This window comes from Nomascus leucogenys, chromosome 6 (assembly GCF_006542625.1).
Source record: "Nomascus leucogenys isolate Asia chromosome 6, Asia_NLE_v1, whole genome shotgun sequence".
NCBI classification, from domain to species: domain Eukaryota; kingdom Metazoa; phylum Chordata; class Mammalia; order Primates; family Hylobatidae; genus Nomascus; species Nomascus leucogenys.
In genome coordinates this window covers 57,829,392-57,851,333 of record NC_044386.1, presented here as the reverse complement: position 1 = coordinate 57,851,333, position 21,942 = coordinate 57,829,392, and the positions used below count along the sequence as shown (strand labels likewise).

The 21,942-nt window shown below is 52.3% G+C and overlaps 1 protein-coding gene across 2 annotated transcripts; it reads left to right on the top strand.

The window, feature by feature from the left end:
* The first annotated feature begins 90 nt into the window (after positions 1-90).
* On the top strand, positions 91-20,729 carry MAP1A (microtubule associated protein 1A). Of its 2 annotated transcripts, XM_003266807.4 has the most exons (7): positions 91-343; positions 1,308-1,409; positions 9,764-9,846; positions 10,095-10,235; positions 10,447-18,628; positions 18,766-18,986; positions 19,185-20,729. In XM_003266807.4, the coding sequence occupies exons 1-7, from the start codon at positions 106-108 to the stop codon at positions 19,338-19,340; spliced, it is 9,123 nt and encodes a 3,040-aa protein (XP_003266855.3). In that variant the 5' UTR covers positions 91-105; the 3' UTR covers positions 19,341-20,729. The 2 variants fall into 2 exon arrangements, with proteins under 2 accessions (XP_003266855.3, XP_030670068.1); XM_030814208.1 differs by lacking the exons at positions 91-343; positions 1,308-1,409 and adding an exon at positions 6,736-6,830.
* Positions 20,730-21,942: the final 1,213 nt, after the last annotated feature.

Here is a 21,942-nt window from a genome sequence, read left to right as displayed (position 1 = left end):
CTGACAGGCAGCAGCCAATGAGCGGCACCTGCCGCCGGCCTTTAAGAGCCGCGCGCACTCTCCCTGCAGCGGACGCTGCCGGCCTAACACTCCGCGGGTGTTTCCATGGAGACCGAGGCCGAGCCTGCGCGGCCTCACGGCGTTGCCATGGAGACAACTCCGGGGCTGGGGCTCCGAAGTCCCGGCGCACCTCTGGCTCAGAACCCCGCGGAGCCGCTGTGCGAGGCCGGAGCCGCAGTGGCGGCTGCACGCTGGGACCTGCAGAAACACTCTTTGCTAATTGTGATCGGCGATATCGGTACAGAGAGTCAGCTGAGGGCCGTGCGGGCCCACCTTGAACAAGGTGAGCCACTGTTCTGGCTGTGCTTCAGGCATCTCTACCCTGTGCTTCTCCGCCTTCTGCATTCAACTCCCAATGCATACGTCTGCATCTCCATCCCTAGTGTGCACTTCCTGAGATCTGCGCCCTTGTCACCTGCATCTTCCATGCCATGTGTCCGTATCCTATTGCTCTACTAACATCTCGCTTGCCCATCCTTCCTGCACACTCCGTGGCGTTCCGCAGTTTCCGTGAGGCAGCGGAGCTCTATGCAGCCCCTGGGGCCCCTCTGGTCACACCCTCCACCGCAGTGTTTTGGACCAGGTGTCCTGAAAGTCCTCACCATCCCCTGGAGAATCCACTTCCCTATCTTGCTGTATCTTCTTTATGGTCCCTGAACCAGCACGGGGAGCTTTCTGAACGCCCCGTACAAATCTCAAATCTCTGAATGCCAGCAGCCAACCACGAAGTGACCTTCGTGGCTACCAGCTCCTAAGTCCTCACCTCCTTCCCCAGTGCTGTGCCTGTGGCTGTGGTGCAGTGCTGCGGAGCCACCTGCGGGTGGAAGCAAGCTGTGGAGGGCTGGAGACAAGGAAGGGAGCACAGAAGGCGAACGTAGAATCCTACTTAGCTGTAAATATGGGGAAGGTAGCCCTCAGTATCTGGGAATAGGCCCTTAGGTGTCACTTCCACCACAACTGGGGAACTTTACAAGAAAACTCCTACCTATAAACTCATTAATGACCGAATTTAGTCTAAACTCTGTCCTTCTCCCTCTGCCTCAGGCAAAGACTAGAAAAGGTGTAAACTGGGAGAAAGATACCACTACTAGCCACCTTTCTTTGAGACATCACTGAGGCTAATCATGGCAACTATCCATATACCCTCCCTCTCCTTACCTGTTCTGTGAACTTGAAAGTGTTCCTGCAGTCTCACCACCCTACAACCTGCAACCTTATCCAGAACCTTCTTTGTTTTTCTCCCACAGGGATTCTCTCCTGGAACATTGATCTGTCATCCTTTGACTTGAACCAACAGTTGAGACTCTTCATTACCCGGCATCTAGCTCACTTCTCCTCAGAGGTCAAAGGTTAGGACTAATGTTTTATTTCAGTCCTTTGGGTAAGAGCTGGTCACAGAAGAGCAGAGGTCCAGTCTCCCTGGGAGAAGTGGCCTTGCGGGAGGTTTGAGTGGAGGAGAAGGGAGGAACTTTATAGAGGAGGAAAATCATGGAATTCCATAGCTGTCCCCACATACCAAATATACTTTGCAGACGTGGTTTGATAGTGGAGGGAGACTGGAGAACATAACTTCTCCTTGAGAAGAGGGTTGTTTGTGGATAGCTGTTGATATGCACTAAAGAAATGAGGGACTCCTCTTAGTGATCAATCAGCTGTCATGCAAAAATTCACTCTCTTCATTTGTGTTCCCCTTTCTGCATACCCCGGGTCTCCCTGCTTCCCTTTACAGACACCCCAGAATCCCCCATTCATCTTCCTTGACCCTTGTTTAGCATTTTTATTTAGGCTGCACAGGTTTCAGGGTTTCTGGTTCCTGCTTTGGCTTAGCCAACAGATCTCCAGGGCAGAGCAGAATCTTGGTACTTACATGATGATGGGCACCATCAAATCCAGAGTGGAAGGAGGGGCTCCTGAATTTACTGCTACAAGATCAAGTTGTACTCTGAGATTTAGCCCAGATCAAAGCTCACATAATGCAGTTTCCCATTCTGCTGGGTGGGAGGAATGGGTGGGTTAGAGATTTGAGAAAATAAGATGTTAGGAACTACCATTCCGTGACAGATGTCTGTGAGGTGACTACGGAAAGCTCTACATGCTATTATAAAAGAACTAAGGCCGAGCGCAGTGCTCACACCTGTAATCCTGACACTTTGGGAGGCTGAGGCGGGGGGATCACCTGAGGTCGGGAGTTCGAGGCCAGCCTGACCAAAGGAGAAACCCCGCCTCTACTAAAAAATACAAAATTAGCTGGGCGTGGTGGTGCATGCCTGTAATCCCAGCTACTCAGGAGGCTGAGGCAGGAGAATCGCTTAAACCCGGGAGGCAGAGGTTGCAGTGAGCCAAGATCATGCCATTGCACTCCAGCCTGGGCAACAAGAGTGAAACTCCATCTCAGAAAAAAAAAAAAAAAAAAAAAAGGAGCTAGGCATCTAGTCATGTTATTGGAAAATGTTGACACAGCAATCCATGCAGCTTAATGGAATATAAAGTCCATCCAGGTCAACAGCCACTGCAACTGAATGATTGAATTCATATCTTATACAGATAATTCTCAATTACTCAGTATAGTAGTCATCTTTCCTTAATTATCTCTCCTCCTTTTCCACTGCTCCTAACTGCCAAATCTTTGATCACTTCCTGATCACTGATGCTTATAGATGCTGCTAGGAAGTTGGAGAAAATAAGGCTAATATGACTAAAGCTCCATTAGCCTAGGAATATATACAGCAATTTTATATTAATATATGTGAGGCTGACATCTTCCTGATGTGACTGGCTTCCTGTAAAGCAGGCTACTCACTCTTTTGAGAATGCTTCTGTTTAGAATTACTCATGTCATGGCTTCCTCCATTTATCCCTGATGATGAAAATCGGCAGTTTTACCACTTAGTACTCCTAGGAGCTTCGGTGCAAGGCCAGATACAGGCATGACAGAGGATGAAATTAATGACTGAACAGAAGTTTGGGGATTATCTGCTGATGTTAATAATTCACACTGAATGCTCTAACCTTGTCCTTTTGGCTACAGAGACTTGAGAGTAGGCTGCTTTCTGGAATAATGTAAGAAATGAAAAGAATTTAAACCAAAGTACTTAGCCATTCTTCAGATTAAGATGCAGGGATACTTGGGAAGACACTTACAGGGAGATACATAGTTATTCTCAGGCACTTCTTAGAAACGAGCACTGATATATAAACACCTACTAGGCCCTTTCCATCAAAGAGTTTGGCTGTGGTGTCCTCAAGGAGCTTAAGGCCATGTACCCTAGATCAGAGCTTACTTTGGCATACTGCATATTTTTAGGTTTGGACATTTTTATCATGGTCTGTCTATGTCACAGGAGAATAGTAGAGAATTTCCTGGAAAAACCCACACAGCTCAAGACAGCCACAGCCCCACCCCTGCTGGCTCCTCTTTCAGCTGTCCCCACAAACAACAGTCAGCCCAGAGCAGCTGCAGACACTGCCCCTCCCTCCAGCCTTCTGTTAGTAAGGATGCAAAGGGGACCAGACAGCTGGGATGAGCTCAAGGGTATATGCTAGTGCCTTATGGCTTGACTACCCCACAGGCTGGGCCACCATTCCTATCACCTTTCCTCAAGCCCTGGGCCAAAATGCTGAGAAAGCAGACAAAAATGTATCCTACAGTGACAAGAAGAGTGCAATTATTCCTAGGCACTGCCCCCTCCACATTGACATACCCACACACAGAAAAGAAGGGACCCTCTGATAAAGAGTCAGTGGCCCAGCTCCTTCTAGTGGTCAAGTCTGGTAAAAGCTTTCAAAGGTGATTTTTGCACCAGGTAGTCTCTCCAGTGGTGACTTTCTAACCCCTACAAAAAATCTGGATCTTCTGAGCATTCTAATACAAATTCAGAAACAATTAGGACAGTGGAAAACTGAGTTTCAATAACTCTCTGATTCTTTTACTATTGGATACCTACAGGAAATAGAAGGGGGCTCATAATTCATAACTAATATTCTAAGACTCTAAAAAACACAGAGCCGGGCATGGTGGCTTATGCCTGTAATCCCAGCACTTTGGGAGGCTGAGGTGGGTGGATCACTTGAGGTTAGGAGTTTGAGACCAGCCTGGCCAACATGGTGAAACCCTCTTCTACTAAAAATACAAAAATTAGCCGAGGGTGGTGGTGCACACCTGTAATCCCAGCTACTCGGGAGGCAGGAGAATTGCTTGAACCCAGGAGACAGAGGTTGCAGTGAGCTGAGATCATGACATTGCACTCCAGCCTGGGCGACAGAGCTAGGCTCCGTCTCAATAAATAAATAAATAAAAATACAGGCTGAGGGACCAGTCTGGAGGCCTTCGGTCTGACTCTCCATTTCCACTGACGGACTTAGGAAGTGATAGCTCTATTACTTCTACCAATACAACAGTTATCCTGAATTAATACAGCAGCTCATTAACCTCTGGAACCGGGGTCTGCATTGCTGTCTGAAATGGGAAAGCAAGGACATGAATAGGACTTCAAATCTCATACTGCAGGCATCTTTAGTTCTGGGTTTACCTGGGAGCTAAGAGTACTCCAGAGTTGATCTGGTCTGAGATCCTGATTTATGATTTCCTTGATCACCTAAATGACCTCTCAGAAATCTTCCACAAAAGGGAGAAAGACTTCCAGTGGCATTTGTACATTGCAGATTTGGAAGTCTAGGAATGAAGAAGCATTTTTTTCATCTTTTATACAATTCAAACCTCACAGCATTATCGGAGGATGGTACTAATATTATACTCATTTCATAGTTTATGAAGCAGGCTCTGAGAGAGGTTAAGTCTCTTGTTTAGCAGCATGATTAGTAAAATGGTGGATCAAGTCTCAAATCCAGGGTTTCATATCTTACTTTGTATCTCAGCTCAAGCCTCTCTTTCTTCTTTGGCATCTCACCATTTCATTGCAGCAGAGCCTAGGAATACAGCAGGTGGAGAGTTGATTGTGGTGGGTAGCTGTTCAGAGAGTGAAGGCTGAAGGAAAACTCCACTGTGAGTTGGCACCATGCCCAGGGTGTGGCCCTTGGGGGTGGCAGCTGAGAATATGGGTGGGCTCTGTATTGGTCTGGGAAATGCTATTTTGTTCGTAAGCTAAATGTCTACTCAAGTTTCCCTCCTAACACACTCCAGAAAGCCCTAGAAAGCAGGGAGGAGATAGAAGTCTTGAGGTGGGAGGAAATAAGAACGATGAAGTTGCAGAAGAGGGGTATTTCCCTTTTGTGATGCTCAGAACTCAGCCTGGTTTTCCCTGTGTATCTCTGCAGATGGCCGCTTCTACCCAAACGGGGTTGTTGCCATTGTTGCGGATTTGCATCCCCGGATCTGAGCAAGGATTGCTCCCCTTTTGTCCCCTCAACCCCCAAGAGTACTAGTGACTCAGCTTCTCCTCTCCTCTGGCTGCAATTAAGGGGGGATGGGGGATGCTGAGAGCACAGACTATTTTGGCTTCTCTGACCTTCAAAAGTAGCTCTTGGCAGCCTGGGGCAAGGGTGGGGCTAGTGTTGGGGTGTGAGTGGGTGGCTGTGATTGTGAGGAAGGCCTTAGGAGCTGGCCAGACTGGGGAGGGTGGATGGGAAGAGGGCAGGGAAGGACTATGTAAGAGCATGAGCATCCTCGGGTTGGAAGGAAGTGCTACCACTCTCCAGATCCTTCCTTTGAGTCCTAGAGCACTTTACTAAATCTGAGATGGAGGTAGAGACTAAGGGAAACAGGATCAACATTAGAAAGATCCAAATAATATAATATAGAAACAGCAAAGAGACAAGGAGAGAGCAGGAACCCAACCACCCTACAAAGTCATTATAGGGTTTTTTAAATCTAAAGAGTACTTCTATTACATTTAATAATTGGCCTACAACCTTGCTTTGGCCGGAGGCCCTGGTGATCCTTCTCGGTCCTTGTTAACTCCTTCACCGTAAGGCAGAAAGCTCCCTGTCCCTTCAGGGACTTGTTTCTTCATATCCAATGACTCAAGAATCCCAAGAATCAGTGCCTGTGTGGCTACTGTGTTATGCTGCATTCCTACGGAACTTCATGTAGCTCTCAGGGTCCCTGTGCCCCACCCCAACAGGCTAGGGACCATGTGTCCACTCTGGAATTTCAAACTACCCTCTAACCCTAAAATAAGACTTATTTCTGCCCTCCTTGGTTTCTGTAGTGCTGAGGTTCAGAAGAAGGCAGCACATCTCCCCATCCCCAACCTTTCTCTTAAGCAGTTCCCCACCTCTACCCCATGCTTTTGGGCCCCCAGCCTTTGTCTCCTGTTCCTTCAGGGACTGAAGGTCACTCCCTGGATCCATCTGAGGAGAGAGGCAGCAGATGGTTTCTAAGAGAAGGGGGAGAGCCCACGCAGCCCATGCCTCCTATAGCCTCGCTCTGTGCCCTAGCATGGGGCTTTGGTCTTTTGGCTGATGCTAAAAGAGTATTTCCTACCTAAGCAGGGTTGGGAGAGAAAGGTCCTATGGGCCATAGGACATTGCAGAGGCTCCTTGAGCTGCTAGACAATCCCTCAGCCCTACAGAGCCAAGCAAAAGCACTAGAGCTCAGATGTCGTGAAGGCAAAGAAACAGTTAAGTCTCCAGTGCCTCGTCACGGACCAGCCCCTCTTCCCCGCCCTGGCGCCGCCCTCCTCATCAAGCACCCCCCTCCCCCCGCCCCCCGCCCGCCCCACTCCCACCCCAAGGCTGCAGACTCTTCCCTGAAGCTGCCGGCTGAGGCCGGAGCTGCCGCCTCCATGAGAGGCTTCCTCCTACACCCCAGGGTAAGAACCGAACCAAAGGGCTTGGCATATGGGGGTACACTGTGATAGGGAGGTGGGATGGGGGTCATGGAAAGGGTGCTGGTACCTACTCTGGTGCGTCTAGAACGAGCCCAGTGGCAGTAGGCAGGCTGGGGAAATGGAGAGAGAAGATGAACGTTATTGGCTGTGAGCCCAGCCTGGACCCAGAACCAGAGGCCACCAGGGGCTGTGATAGTCCACCTCTCCAGCTGGGCGGGGGTGGGAGACATCAGCCTGGGACAGCAGCAGAGGATGGTGCCACTGGCTCTGCCTGGCAGCCTAGGGTGCTGGAGGAGTTTGGGGGCTATGTTTCTGGTCAGAGGCAGAAGAATCTGAGAGAAAGGGGGATGTTATGGGAATGTGCCTAATGGGAGGGCCCCTGAGTGTCAGCTGCTGGATTGCTCAGCTGCTCCTATGCTGGGGGTGAGCAGGGCAGTGAGTTTTTGCCAAGTAAGGGAAGGTGGGGGACACTATGGAAAAGAAGGGAAGAAAGGGTCACTAAGACTTGGCACGCGCCTCCTTACAGACCAGCTGGTTTGCAATGGGCTCCCCCTACCCTATTCCCTGTGGCTAGCTTTAGAATGGGACTCTAAACCCCTCTTTCTGGCCCTGCTGAGGCCACTCGAGATGGAGAACTCCCTCCCCAGCGGCTGCCCTGCATTTCCAGTCGTGTCAACCCCACAGGTTCCCAGTCTCAGCCCTACCCCCACCTCATCTCTGCTTCTCTTCCCAAGATGGGGGCTCTTGAACAGAGGAGCCAGTTTCTTCTCTCTCTCTGCATCCCCCCATCCCCACCCCCCATGCAGAAGCAGCCAAGAAAATGACTTGTCATGCTGGGTGGGGGGTGGGGGCGGAGCTGGAGCCAGAGCTCAGCGCGCACACTCACACACTGCGGCAAACTGCAGCTGCCCAAACGGCCCCCCTCCCCTTCTGCCTCACTGCGGAGACACCTGCCCTCCTGCCTGCTCAGCCTCCGCACCGCAGCCCACCCCCCCCACTCCAGCACTGGCTGAGCACTGTGTGTCCCTGCCTCACAAGATGGTCCTCTCTAAAGAAAAAGGAAAAAACGAGTCAGTTCCCTTCAGTGAGAGAGCCAGGGGAGCAGAAGAAACGGCTTTTTCCCAGGCCTGAAAAAGAGAGGCACAGGATATAAACCATGTAATTTCAAGTCAGAACCACTCCCAGGGATAGGGTGAGGAACAGGACCTTATGCCAGGACAGGAACTGGGATCATAGAAGTCTTGTGGTGATAAATGGGGACCGTGAGGAATGGTTGGGGGCAGGGAGGGGTAGATAGAAAGCAAATCAGTGTGTGCTATAGATATTTGTCTTTCTGACCCTCCTACCTCAAATTTGTGACCTTATTTGTGTGGAGGGCGCTCTTGTCTTTCTAAATCTGAACTACTTAAGGCTGGCAGCTTCCCGAACCTTGATATCCCTCACCTGCCCCAAGCCCTGCCCTTGCCTACATCTGAGGTGGCTCTTGTCCTCTGAATTTATCTCAAATGTTCCCTCAATTCTCAAGTGAATAGAAGGGAACCCTTGAATTCCCCTTCTGCCCAACCCACCCTATATGGGGTTTGGTCTTCTGACACCATCGTTCATTTCCCCCACAGCTGCATCCGCAGCCCTGTGCTGCCAGATCTGCCTAATCCTGGCACCATGGCTCTGCCTCTTAACAAAGGCCCTGTCCCCAGGCTTCTCTTGTCCAAGCACCTGAAAGAAGAGAGAGCTGGGTCACAGAAGAGGGTCTAAGGGACAAATTATGAACCCTCCCACCAGTATCCTCCAGACAGCCCACTGCCATCTGTTGGATGCTCTGTGAGGTTAATGCCACTATGTACTGCAATTGGAAAGGGGATTGGGAGAGGAAGGGTGGGTGCAGGGGATGGCAGCATTCTTCTTCAGCATCTTCTGTCTGATTTGCCACTTTCTTTTTTTGCTGAATTGTTTGGTGTTTCATGTGAGGCTGGAGAAGGGAAATAGGGGATTTGGGGATGCCTTATCTTTCTCCATGGCCTGGGGAACACCCTGAATCTCTCCTTCCTTATTAATGTGTTTCTTGTTCAAGAACCTTTCACTCCCCATGTCCGTGGTAGAGGCCCCTAGGAGAGGGGCAAAGATGAGAGAAGAAACTGTTCACAAGGAATAGGTTGTGGGGTAGTGAATCTGGCCTCTCTGAAACTCTGGGACATGAAGATCAGGTAGGAGAGGGTGCTGTGAAAACTTCCGAGTGGGAACAATATGATTGTGTGCACGTGTATTAGTGCAGGCTTGGCCTCTGAGGAACCAGAGGACAGAACAGGAAATTATAGTCTTATGTCCATTCTTCAAATCATAAAACCCCAGAAGTTCAGATAGCACAGGCTTCTCCGGGTCTTCTGGAACAGGAATTCTGGCCTTGGATGGCAAGAAGGGTGGGGAGTCTGTACCACACAGAAGTTCCTATTTCCTTATTTCTAGACACTCTGTGGGCAGGAAAGTCCAGGGCAGAAGCAAGCCAGGAAGGAGAAAGGGAAATGAGGATCATCATCCTGGGGCCCTCTCTCCAGCTGAGCCCCCCATCCCCCGGCAGCACCAGGAGCTTAGTTCTCGAGAAGGACAAAAGCTTCTTGTCAATAGGGCAGTCTGAGGCCATAGTTCCAGGCAGAGGGGTGGGGGCACAGGCAGCAGAGGGTGTGGTAGATGAAGGGAAGGAGAGGACAGCCAGTGTGGGAGAGAGGAGGTGGAAACCCTCTAAGGGAAGGGCTGGATGAGCCAGTTCCTAGACCTTACTCAGCAGTATCCAAGGTGGCAGGGCCTAAAGATACATTCTCTTTTCTCTAAGCCCCATTTCCTGATAGCACAGTCTTTCCTTTCCTGCACCATAATTTCTATACCTATTCTCAATATAAATTCCTACATCTCTCCCTCAGGCCAGAGGACCCTTTGCCACCAGAGTGAGATCCTAGAGACCATCATCCTGGTAAATCCCAGTGCAGACAGCATCAGCTCTGAGGTAAGGCCAGGGCCTGTGCCTTGCCAAGCAGGCCTGGTACAAGTGCTATACCCACCCTTGCCAGTGCTACCACTATTAGGCCAAGAATTCCTCTCTCTGCCATCTAAGCTGACTTATTGTCCCCAGCTCACTCTGGAGGTGTTATGAGGGACACAAGTTGGGAGCATGTTCTTGAGGTACTGAGGGGCCATTCGTTGCCTTTCCCTGGATTTCCTATATCTGTGACCACTCCCCTTCTTCCATTCCAGGTTCACCATCTTCTTAGCAGCTCATCAGCTCATAAACTACTAATCTTGAGTGGGCAAAGTTTAGAGCCTGGGGGAGACCTCATCCTACAGAGTGGCACCTACTCGTATGAAAACTTTGCCCAGGTCCTTCACAACCCCGAGGTAAGTTCCATGCCAGAGTGTCTGGGAGAAAGGGTAGCACTAGAGCTGTGGGAGGGATCTAAGGGAAAGTCTCATATTGCTTGACCATGGGGGGCCCTGGCAGAAAGGTAAGAGTTCACCTTGGAGAGAGGTGAAGATTAGGGTACTGAATCTAAGTCAGACCAAAACAATTCTAGTGACCTGATCAGGTTTCTATCTCCTCTTCTTCTAGATTTCCCAATTGCTCAGCAACAGAGACCCTGGGATCCAGGCCTTCCTTACCGTGTCCTGCATAGGGGAAGGTGATTGGAGCCACCTGGGATTATCCAGTTCCCAAGAGACCCTGCACCTCCGGCTAAACCCTGAGCCCACACTGCCCACCATGGACGGCGTGGCTGAGTTCTCTGAGTATGTCTCTGAGACTGTGGACGTGCCATCCCCATTTGACCTACTAGAACCCCCAACCTCAGGGGGCTTCCTCAAGCTCTCCAAGCCTTGTTGCTACATCTTCCCAGGTGGTCGTGGGGACTCTGCCCTCTTTGCTGTCAATGGTTTCAACATCCTGGTGGATGGTGGCTCTGATCGCAAGTCCTGCTTTTGGAAGCTGGTACGGCATCTGGACCGCATTGACTCGGTGCTACTCACACACATTGGGGCAGACAACCTGCCAGGCATCAATGGACTACTGCAGCGCAAAGTGGCAGAGCTAGAGGAGGAGCAGTCCCAGGGCTCTAGCAGTTACAGCGACTGGGTGAAGAACCTTATCTCTCCTGAGCTTGGAGTTGTCTTTTTCAACGTGCCTGAGAAGCTGCGGCTTCCTGATGCCTCCCGGAAAGCCAAGCGCAGCATTGAGGAGGCCTGCCTCACTCTGCAGCACTTAAACCGCCTGGGTATCCAGGCTGAGCCTCTATATCGTGTGGTCAGCAATACCATTGAGCCACTGACCCTCTTCCACAAAATGGGTGTGGGCCGGCTGGACATGTATGTCCTCAACCCTGTCAAGGATAGCAAGGAGATGCAGTTCCTCATGCAAAAGTGGGCAGGCAATAGTAAAGCCAAGACAGGCATCGTGCTGCCCAGTGGGAAGGAGGCTGAGATCTCTGTGCCCTACCTTACCTCTATCACTGCTCTGGTGGTCTGGCTACCAGCCAATCCCACTGAGAAGATTGTGCGTGTGCTTTTTCCAGGAAATGCTCCCCAAAACAAGATCTTGGAGGGCCTGGAAAAGCTTCGGCATCTGGACTTCCTGCGTTACCCTGTGGCCACACAGAAGGACCTGGCTTCTGGGGCTGTGCCTACCAACCTCAAGCCCAGCAAAATCAAACAGCGGGCTGATAGCAAGGAGAGCCTCAAAGCCACTACCAAGACGGCTGTGAGCAAGTTGGCCAAACGGGAGGAGGTGGTGGAAGAGGGAGCCAAGGAGGCACGCTCAGAGCTGGCCAAGGAGTTAGCCAAGACAGAGAAGAAGGCAAAAGAGTCATCTGAGAAGCCCCCAGAGAAGCCTGCCAAGCCTGAGAGGGTGAAGACAGAGTCAAGTGAGGCACTGAAGGCAGAGAAGCGAAAGCTGATCAAAGATAAGGTAGGGAAAAAGCACCTTAAAGAAAAGATATCAAAGCTGGAGGAAAAAAAAGACAAGGAGAAAAAAGAGATCAAAAAGGAGAGGAAAGAGCTCAAGAAGGATGAAGGAAGGAAGGAGGAGAAGAAGGATGCTAAGAAGGAGGAGAAGAGGAAAGATACCAAACCTGAGGTCAAGAAGATTTCCAAGCCAGACCTAAAGCCCTTTACTCCTGAGGTACGTAAGACCCTCTATAAAGCCAAGGCCCCTGGAAGAGTCAAAATAGACAGGAGCCGTGCTGTCCGTGGGGAGAAGGAGCTGTCTTCTGAGCCCCAGACACCCCCAGCCCAGAAGGGAGCTGTACCACTCCCAACCGTCAGTGGGCACAGGGAGCTGGTCCTGTCCTCACCAGAGGACCTCACACAGGACTTCGAGGAGATGAAGCGTGAGGAGAGGGCTTTGCTGGCTGAACAAAGGGATGTGGGACTAGGAGATAAGCCATTCCCTCTAGACACTGCAGAGGAGGGACCCCCAAGTACAGCTATCCAGGGAACACCACCCTCTGTTCCAGGTCTGGGACAAGAAGAACATGTGATGAAGGAGAAAGAGGTTGTCCCAGAGGTCCCTGAGGAACAGGGCAGCAAGGACAGAGGCCTAGACTCTGGGGCTGAAACAGAGGAAGAGAAAGATACCTGGGAGGAAAAGAAGCAGAGGGAAGCAGAGAGGCTCCCAGACAGAACAGAAGCCAGAGAGGAAAGTGAACCTGAAGTAAAGGAGGATGTGATAGAAAAGGCTGAGTTAGAAGAAATGGAGGAGGTACACCCTTCAGATGAGGAGGAAGAGGACGCGACAAAAGCTGAGGGTTTTTACCAAAAACATACGCAGGAAGCCTTGAAGGTAACTCCAAGGAGCCAGGAGGCTTTTGGGGGTCGGGAATTGGGACTCCAGGGCAAGGCCCCTGAGAAGGAGACCTCGTCATTCCTAAGCAGCCTGACCACACCTGCAGGAGCCACTGAGCATGTCTCTTATATCCAGGATGAGACAATCCCTGGCTACTCAGAGACTGAGCAGACCATCTCAGATGAGGAGATCCATGATGAGCCGGAGGAGCGCCCAGCTCCACCCAGATTTCATACAAGTACGTATGACCTGCCCGGGCCTGAAGGTGCTGGCCCATTCGAAGCCAGCCAACCTGCCGATAGTGCTGATCCTGCTACCTCTGGCAAAGTCTATGGAACGCCAGAGCCTGAACTCACCTACCCCACTAATATAGTGGCTGCCCCTTTGGCTGAAGAGGAACATGTGTCCTCGGCCACTTCAATCACTGAGTGTGACAAACTTTCTTCTTTTGCCACATCAGTGGCTGAGGACCAGTCTGTGGCCTCACTTACAGCTCCTCAGACAGAGGAGACAGGCAAGAGCTCCCTGCTGCTTGACACAGTCACAAGCATCCCTTCCTCCCGTACTGAAGCTACACAGGGCTTGGACTATGTGCCATCGGCTGGTACCATCTCACCCACCTCCTCACTGGAAGAAGACAAGGGCTTCAAATCACCACCCTGTGAGGACTTCTCTGTGACTGGGGAGTCAGAGAAGAGAGGAGAGATCATAGGGAAAGCCTTGTCTGGAGAGAGAGCTGTGGAAGAGGAAGAGGAGACAGCAGACGTAGAGATGTCTGAGAAACTTTGCAGTGAATATGGAACTCCAGTGTTTAGTGCCCCTGGGCATGCCCTACACCCAGGAGAACCAGCCCTTGGAGAAGCAGAGGAGCGGTGCCTTAGCCCAGATGACAGCACAGTGAAGATGGCTTCTCCTCCACCATCTGGCCCACCCAGTGCCACCCACACACCCTTTCATCAGTCCCCAGTGGAAGAAAAGTCTGAGCCCCAAGACTTTCAGGAGGCAGACTCCTGGGGAGACACGAAGCGCACACCAGGTGTGGGCAGAGAAGATGCTGCTGAGGAGACAGTCAAGCCAGGGCCTGAAGAGGGCACACTAGAGAAGGAAGAGAAGGTTCCTCCTCCCAGGAGCCCCCAGGCCCAGGAAGCACCTGTCAGCATTGATGAGGGACTTACAGGCTGTACCATTCAACTGTTGCCAGAGCAGGATAAAGCAATAGTCTTTGAGACTATGGAGGCAGGAGAGCCCACAGGCCCAATTCTGGGAGCAGAAGCCCTTCCCGGAGGTTTGAGGACTTTACCCCAAGAACCTGGCAAACCTCAGAAAGATGAGGTGCTCAGATATTCTGACCGAAGCCTCTCTCCTGAAGATGCAGAATCCCTCTCTGTCCTCAGCATGGCCTCCCCAGACACTGCCAACCAAAAGCCTACCCCCAAGTCTCCCTGTGGCCTGACAGAGCAGTACCTAAACAAAGACCATTGGCCAGAGGTATCTCCAGAAGACACCCAGTCACTTTCTCTGTCAGAAGAGAGTCCCAGCAAGGAGACCTCCCTGGATGTTTCTTCTAAGCAGCTCTCTCCAGAAAGCCTTGGCACCCTCCAGTTTGGGGAACTAAACCTTGGGAAGGAAGAAATGGGGCATCTGATGCAGGCCAAGGACACCTCTCACCACGCAGCTCCCATGTCTGTTCCAGAGCCCCATGCAGCCACAGCATCACCTCCCACAGATGGGACGACTCGATACTCTGCACAGATAGACATCACAGATGAGAGCCTTGACAGGAAATCACCTGCCAGCTCATTCTCTCACTCTACACCTTCAGGAAATGGGAAGTACTTACCTGGGGTGATCATAAGCCCTAGTGAACACATTCTGACACCTGATAGCTCCTTCTCCAAGAGTCCTGAGTCTTTGCCAGGCCCTGCCTTGGAGGACATTGCCATAGAGTGGGAAGATAAAGTTCCAGGGTTGAAAGACAGAACCTCAGAACAGAAGAAGGAACCTGAGCCAAAGGATGAAGGTTTACAGCAGAAAGACAAAACTCTGGAGCACAAGGAGGTGGTAAAGCCGAAGGATATAGCCACCTATCAGAAAGATGAGGCTCTGGATGTAAAGAATGAGGCTGTGAAACAGCAGGATAAGGCTTTAGAACAAAAGAGCAGAGACTTAGAGCAAAAAGACACAGCCCTAGAACAGAAGGACAAGGCCCTGGAACCAAAAGACAAAGACTTAGAAGAAAAAGACAAGGCCCTGGAACAGAAGGATAAGATCCCAGAAGAGAAAGACAAAGCCTTAGAACAAAAGGATACAGCCCTGGAACAGAAGGACAAGGCCCTGGAACCAAAAGATAAAGACGTAGAACAAAAGGACAGGGTCCTGGAACAGAAGGATAAGATCCCAGAAGAGAAAGACAAAGCCTTAGATCAAAAAGTCAGAAGTGTTGAACATAAGGCTGCGGAGGACACCGTCGTTGAAATGAAGGGCAGAGACCTAGAACAGACAGACAAAGCCCCTGAACAGAAACACCAGGCCCAGGAACAAAAGGATAAAGTCTCAGAAAAGAAGAATCAGGCCTTAGAACAAAAATACTGGGCTTTGGGACAGAAGGATGAAGCCCTGGAACAAAACATTCAGGCTCTGGAAGAGAACGACCAGACTCAGGAGCAGGAGAGCCTAGTGCAGGAGGATAAAACTAGGAAACCAAAGATGCTAGAGGAAAAATCCCCAGAAAAGGTCAAGGCCGTGGAAGAGAAGTTAGAAGCTCTTCTGGAGAAGACCAAAGCTCTGGGCCTGGAAGAGAGCCTAGTGCAGGAGGGCAAGGCCAGACAGCAGGAAGAGAAGTACTGGAGGGGGCAGGATGTGGTCCAGGAGTGGCAAGAAACATCTCCTACCAGAGAGGAGCCAGCTGGAGAACAGAAAGAGCTTGCCCCAGCATGGGAGGACACATCTCCTGAGCAGGACAATAGGTATTGGAGGGGCAGAGAGGATATGGCCTTGGAACAGGACACATACTGGAGGGAGCTAAGCTGTGAGCGGAAGGTCTGGTTCCCTCACGAGCTAGATGGCCAGGGGGCCCGCCCACGCTACACTGAGGAACGGGAAAGCACTTTCCTAGATGAGGGCCCAGATGATGAGCAAGAAGTGCCCCCGCGGGAAAACACAACCCGGAGCCCCTGGGCCTCAGACTTCAAGGATTTCCAGGAATCCTCACCACAGAAGGGACTGGAGGTGGAGCGCTGGCTTGCTGAATCACCAGTTGGGTTGCCACCAGAGGAAGAGGACAAACTGACCCGCTCTCCCTTTGAGATCATCTCCCCTCCGGCTTCCCCACCTGAGATGGTTGGACAAAGGGTTCCTTCAGCTCCAGGACAAGCAAGTCCTATCCCAGACCCTAAGCTCATGCCACCCATGAAGAATGAACCCACTACGCCCTCATGGCTGGCTGACATCCCACCTTGGGTGCCCAAGGACAGACCCCTCCCCCCTGCACCCCTCTCCCCAGCTCCTGGTCCCCCCACACCTGCCCCAGAGCACCATACTCCTGCACCCTTCTCTTGGGGCACAGCCGAGTATGACAGTGTGGTGGCTGCAGTGCAGGAGGGGGCAGCTGAGTTGGAAGGTGGGCCATACTCCCCACTGGGGAAGGACTACCGCAAGGCTGAAGGGGAAAGGGAAGAAGAAGGTAGGGCTGAGGCTCCTGACAAAAGCTCACACAGCTCAAAGGTACCAGAAGCCAGCAAAAGCCATGCCACCATGGAGCCTGAGCAGACTGAGCCAGAGCAGAGAGAGCCCACGCCCTATCCTGATGAGAGAAGCTTTCAGTATGCAGACATCTATGAGCAGATGATGCTTACTGGGCTTGGCCCTGCATGCCCCACTAGAGAGCCTCCACTTGGAGCAGCTGGGGATTGGCCCCCATGCCTCTCAACCAAGGAGGAGGCTGCCGGCCGAAACACATCTGCAGAGAAGGAGCTTTCATCTCCTGTCTCACCCAAGAGCCTCCAATCTGACACTCCAACCTTCAGCTATGCAGCCCTGACAGGACCCACTGTACCCGCAAGGCCAGAGCCAGGGCCAAGTGTGGAGCCCAGCCTCACCCCACCTGCAGTTCCCCCTCGTGCTCCTATCCTGAGCAAAGGCCCAAGCCCCCCTCTTAATGGTAACATCCTGAGTTGCAGCCCAGATAGGAGGTCCCCATCCCCCAAGGAATCAGGCCGGAGTCACTGGGATGACAGCACTAGTGACTCAGAACTGGAGAAGGGGGCTCGGGAACAGCCAGAAAAAGAGGCCCAATCCCCAAGTCCTCCTCACCCCATTCCTATGGGGTCCCCCACATTATGGCCAGAAACTGAGGCACATATTAACCCTCCCTTGGACTCACACCTGGGGCCTGCCCGACCCAGTCTGGACTTCCCTGCTTCAGCATTTGGCTTCTCCTCATTGCAGCCAGCTCCCCCACAGCTGCCCTCTCCAGCTGAACCCCGCTCAGCACCCTGTGGCTCCCTTGCCTTCTCTGGGGATCGAGCTCTGGCTCTGGCTCCAGGACCCCCCACCAGAACCCGGCATGATGAATACCTGGAAGTGACCAAGGCCCCCAGCCTGGATTCCTCATTGCCCCAGCTCCCATCACCTAGCTCTCCTGGGGCCCCTCTCCTCTCCAATCTGCCACGACCTGCCTCACCAGCGCTGTCTGATGGCTCCTCCTCTGAGGCTACCACACCTGTGATTTCAAGTGTGGCCGAGCGCTTCTCTCCAGGCCTTGAGGCTGCAGAACAGGAGTCTGGAGAGCTGGACCCAGGAATGGAACCAGCTGCTCACAGCCTCTGGGACCTCACTCCTCTGAGCCCAGGACCCCCAGCTTCACTGGACTTGGCCCTAGCTCCGTCTCCAAGCCTGCCTGGAGACATGGGTGATGGCACCCTGCCGTGCCACCTGGAGTGCTCAGAGGCAGCCACGGAGAAGCCAAGCCCCTTCCAGGGTCCCTCTGAGGATTGTGCAGCCAATGGCCCAACTGAAACCAGCCCTAACCCCCCAGGCCCTGCCCCAGCCAAGGCTGAAAATGAAGAGGCTGTGGCTTGTCCTGCCTGGGAACGTGGGGCCTGGCCTGAAGGAGCTGAGAGGAGCTCCCAGCCTGACACATTGCTCTCCCCTGAGCAGCCACTGTGTCCTGCAGGGGGCTCTGGGGGCCCACCCAGCAGTGCCTCTCCTGAGGTCGAGGCTGGGCCCCAGGGATGTGCCACTGAGCCTCGGCCCCATCGTGGGGAGCTCTCCCCATCCTTCCTGAACCCACCTCTGCCCCCATCCACAGATGATAGCGACCTCTCAACTGAGGAAGTTCGGCTAGTAGGAAGAGGGGGGCGGCGCCGGGCAGGGGGGCCAGGGACCACTGGGGGCCCGTGCCCTGTGACTGATGAGACACCCCCCACATCAGCCAGTGACTCAGGCTCCTCACAGTCAGATTCTGATGTCCCGCCAGAAACTGAGGAGTGTCCGTCCATCACAGCTGAGGCAGCCCTCGACTCAGATGAAGATGGAGACTTCCTGCCTGTGGACAAAGCTGGGAGTGTCAGTGGTACTCACCACCCCAGGCCTGGCCACGACCCACCCCCTCTCCCACAGCCAGACCCCCGCCCATCCCCTCCCCGCCCTGATGTGTGCATGGCTGACCCCGAGGGGCTCAGCTCAGAGTCTGGGAGAGTAGAGAGGCTACGGGAGAAGGAGAAGGTTCAGGGGCGAGTAGGGCGCAGGGCCCCAGGCAAGGCCAAGCCAGCGTCCCCTGCACGGCGTCTGGATCTTCGGGGAAAACGCTCACCCACCCCTGGTAAAGGGCCTGCAGATCGAGCATCCCGGGCCCCACCTCGACCACGCAGCACTACAAGCCAGGTCACCCCAGCAGAGGAAAAGGATGGACACAGCCCCATGTCCAAAGGCCCAGTCAATGGACTCAAGGCAGGACCGAGTAAGTATATCATGAAACTTGGCAGAGTGTGGGTTAGGGCTGGGTGTGGGCTGGTCAGACTCCAGGAGTGGGAAAGGGGGAGGTTGCCAAAAGGGTTCTACTTTTCCTCTACAATGAATCCTGGCTTGTCTCTACAGTGGCCTTGAGTTCCAAGGGCAGCTCTGGTGCCCCTGTATATGTGGATCTCGCCTACATCCCGAATCATTGCAGTGGCAAGACTGCTGACCTTGACTTCTTCCGTCGAGTGCGTGCATCCTACTATGTGGTCAGTGGGAATGACCCTGCCAATGGCGAGCCAAGCCGGGCTGTGCTGGATGCCCTGCTGGAGGGCAAGGCCCAGTGGGGGGAGAATCTTCAGGTGAGTAGCAAAGGACACCAAGGAAGTAGTCTGGTCAAAGCTCACTCAGAGGCAATAGTGGAACACAGTCTCTATTTATTAAAGGATGGGCCTTTTCTAAGGGCAGCAGAGCTGCTTCTGAGACCATGAGGTGCCCTTTCACCCTCACCTACCTTCCCTTCACGTTCTCACATCAGACATATCTTATCTCCCTTCTAGGTGACTCTGATCCCTACTCATGACACGGAGGTGACTCGTGAGTGGTACCAACAAACTCATGAGCAGCAGCAGCAACTGAATGTCCTGGTCCTGGCTAGCAGCAGCACTGTGGTCATGCAGGATGAGTCCTTCCCTGCCTGCAAGATTGAGTTCTGAAAGAACTGCCCTCCCTTCCCCAAGGATCCACTCCCCCAGCTCCTTTAGAGAATGGCTACTGCTGAGTCCTTTGGGGTTGAGGGAGATGGGAGCTAGGGGGAGGGGAGGGAGAAGTCTTGTTGTGGGGACTTGGGCTGGGCTAAATGGGAGGGGTTGTCCCTCCCCATTATCCATTCCTGAGAGGGGTCTCAAACCAAAGTTAACAGGGAGAGGATGGGGGAGGGGACAAATTAGAATAGGATAGCATCTGATGCCTGAGAACCCTCTCCTAGCACTGTCAATTCCGGCATTGAATGGGGACTGAGGATGGGTCTCAGAGAGCAACCTCCTCCCTCGTAGAGGGAGATTATATCCCCAACTCCAGGGACCTCTTTATCTCAATCTATTTATTTGGCATCCCGGGAAGGATTTCCAATAGTAATTTATGTGACCTGGGGGCAGGATACTGTCAGTGAGGTGCCCAGAGCTGCACCCTTTCCTCCATTTCCCATCCCCCATCTCCTCAACCACCAGGGTCTGAGTTCTAGCAGGGGCCTGGGGGTATCCCACTGCTACACTGTTCTACTGCTTCCCTCAGTATCTGAATGTCTCAATTTAAAACTTGAAGCTCTTTAGACCAATAGACTGGTGAGAGGAGAAAGGAGCTTATCCCCCATACCCTGCTTTATACCATTCACATCCCAGGGCTGTGTCCAGACAGCACAAAAGGGCAAGGAGAGCCCAAGCCCCAATGCCAGAATTCTTCCAAACTCCCTGACTCTTTGAAGTTTTTACTCACCCCATTTCAATTATCCTGATCCCTTCTCATCCCCTGCTTGGCTTCTCTGCATGTGGTCATCTGCTGTGGCCTGGTGTGTAATGGGTTAAAAATAAGCCACTGCCTGACATCCCAACATTTGACACCCCAGCGATGTGTGACTCCCCCAACATTCCACTATGCCATCCTGCAGCTGAAATGGGAACACTGGCTGCCTCTCCAAACCCGCTCTTGGACAGAGGATCTGGGAGGTGGAGGCCAGGCCAGAGGACTTGGGGAAAATGAGACAGAGGAAGGAAAAAGGGAGAAGCTGAGCCATAGCTTAACTCCTACAGAGTGAAATGAAAACGGGCTGAAAATACCACCCCAGGAGAGGACCTCGCCCCAAGCAAGCCAGTGAGCAGCCCTGCCAGACTACTGCCAGACTGAGAAACCCAGAAGCTGGTAGTCATGTGGGCTTGCCTTCTCTGCCAAATGATTGGGAAACCAAAATGAGCCCACCGTGTGTTCTTCCTAGCTCCACCCTCCCCTTGCTGCTGTGCTCTGCTCCTCCCCACACTTCCCTGCTATAGTTCCCAGCTGCTGTAACGGAGCCACCTCCAACTCTAACAATAAACCAAGTTCATTGCAGATGGTGTAGTGCTGCTTAGGCTTTTTCTGACTCCATACATGCTTAGTTACTGGGCCCTGGCTTCTACCTCTCTGCTTCAACCAGTATTGAATTTATCTTGGAAGACTCCATTGCTTTTGATTACTGGAAACACTTGTGCCTGAGTATGGAGAATAGGGGCTTAGGGTGGATACGTACGTCTGGTCTGGGGGAGGGAAGAGGGGCAGGGGGCCTCCTGGGGAGGGGATATGCATTCTGTGGGGTCAAGAGTTGAGGACCAAATAACCAGGATCACATACCCTGGACAGCCTCTTGGGCTAAAGAGGTAAGAAGCTGAAGGACCCTAAGAGATCCAGAGCCTAATGAGGTTGGAAACAACTCTCCTTGTGCAGTCAGGATTTCCATGGAGTAAAACGGTCGACTTTTCTCCTCCATGGAAACCCTTTATAGTCCTAAGTATGTCAGAAGTGGCCAGGTTATGAATGTGTATATTTGGGGAGGGGCATATTCTAGCCCTCCCACTGTTCTGGGCTCTCTCATGGTAAAGATGACAAGGGAGCAGAGAAAGGGCATAGCCCCTTTATATAAACTCCTCCTGACACTCCATCAGAGTGAAAAATTAACAGGATGATTCCAAGAACTTGGTGAGAAAGCATGTACCCTCTGGTGCTTCACAGGGAGGAAACCTCTTTCCAGTCCCCCATCCAACACTCTACTTACTCAATAAAGACCTTTTGGGGACCAGGCATGGTGGCTCATGCCTGTAATCCCAGCACTTTGGGAGGCCAAGGTGGGCAGATCACCTGAGGTCAGGAGCTCGAGACCAGCCTGGCCAACATGGCGAAACCCCGTCTCTACTAAAAATACAAAAAAATTAGCTGGGTGTGCTGACGGGCATCTGTAATCCCAGCTACTCAGGAGGCTGAGGCAGGAGAATCGCTTGAACCCAGGAGGTGGCAGTTGCAGTGAGCTGAGATTGCGCCACTGCACTGTAGCCTGGTGACAGAGCGAGACTCTGTCTCTAAATAAATAAATAAATAAATAGCTTTTGAGATAGTGGGTTAACTGCTACAGGCACCTCTTGGGATGCCTGATCTCTTTTTTTTTTTTTTTTTTTTTTGGAGACAGAGTCTCACTCTGTCACCAGGCTGGAATGCAGTGGCGCGATCTTGGCTTGCTGTAACCTCCACCTCCTGGATTCAAGCAATTCTCCTGCTTCAGCCTCCTGAGTAGCT

Bases quoted from the DNA above. Each gene is read 5' to 3' on its own strand.
- MAP1A (XM_003266807.4), top strand. From the start codon at position 106: ATGGAGACCGAGGCCGAGCCTGCGCGGCCTCACGGCGTTGCCATGGAG. The intron at 344-1,307 runs GTGAGCCACTGT...TTTCTCCCACAG, and splicing joins GCGGGCCCACCTTGAACAAG to GGATTCTCTCCTGGAACATT. The intron at 18,629-18,765 runs GTAAGTATATCA...TTGTCTCTACAG, and splicing joins TGGACTCAAGGCAGGACCGA to TGGCCTTGAGTTCCAAGGGC.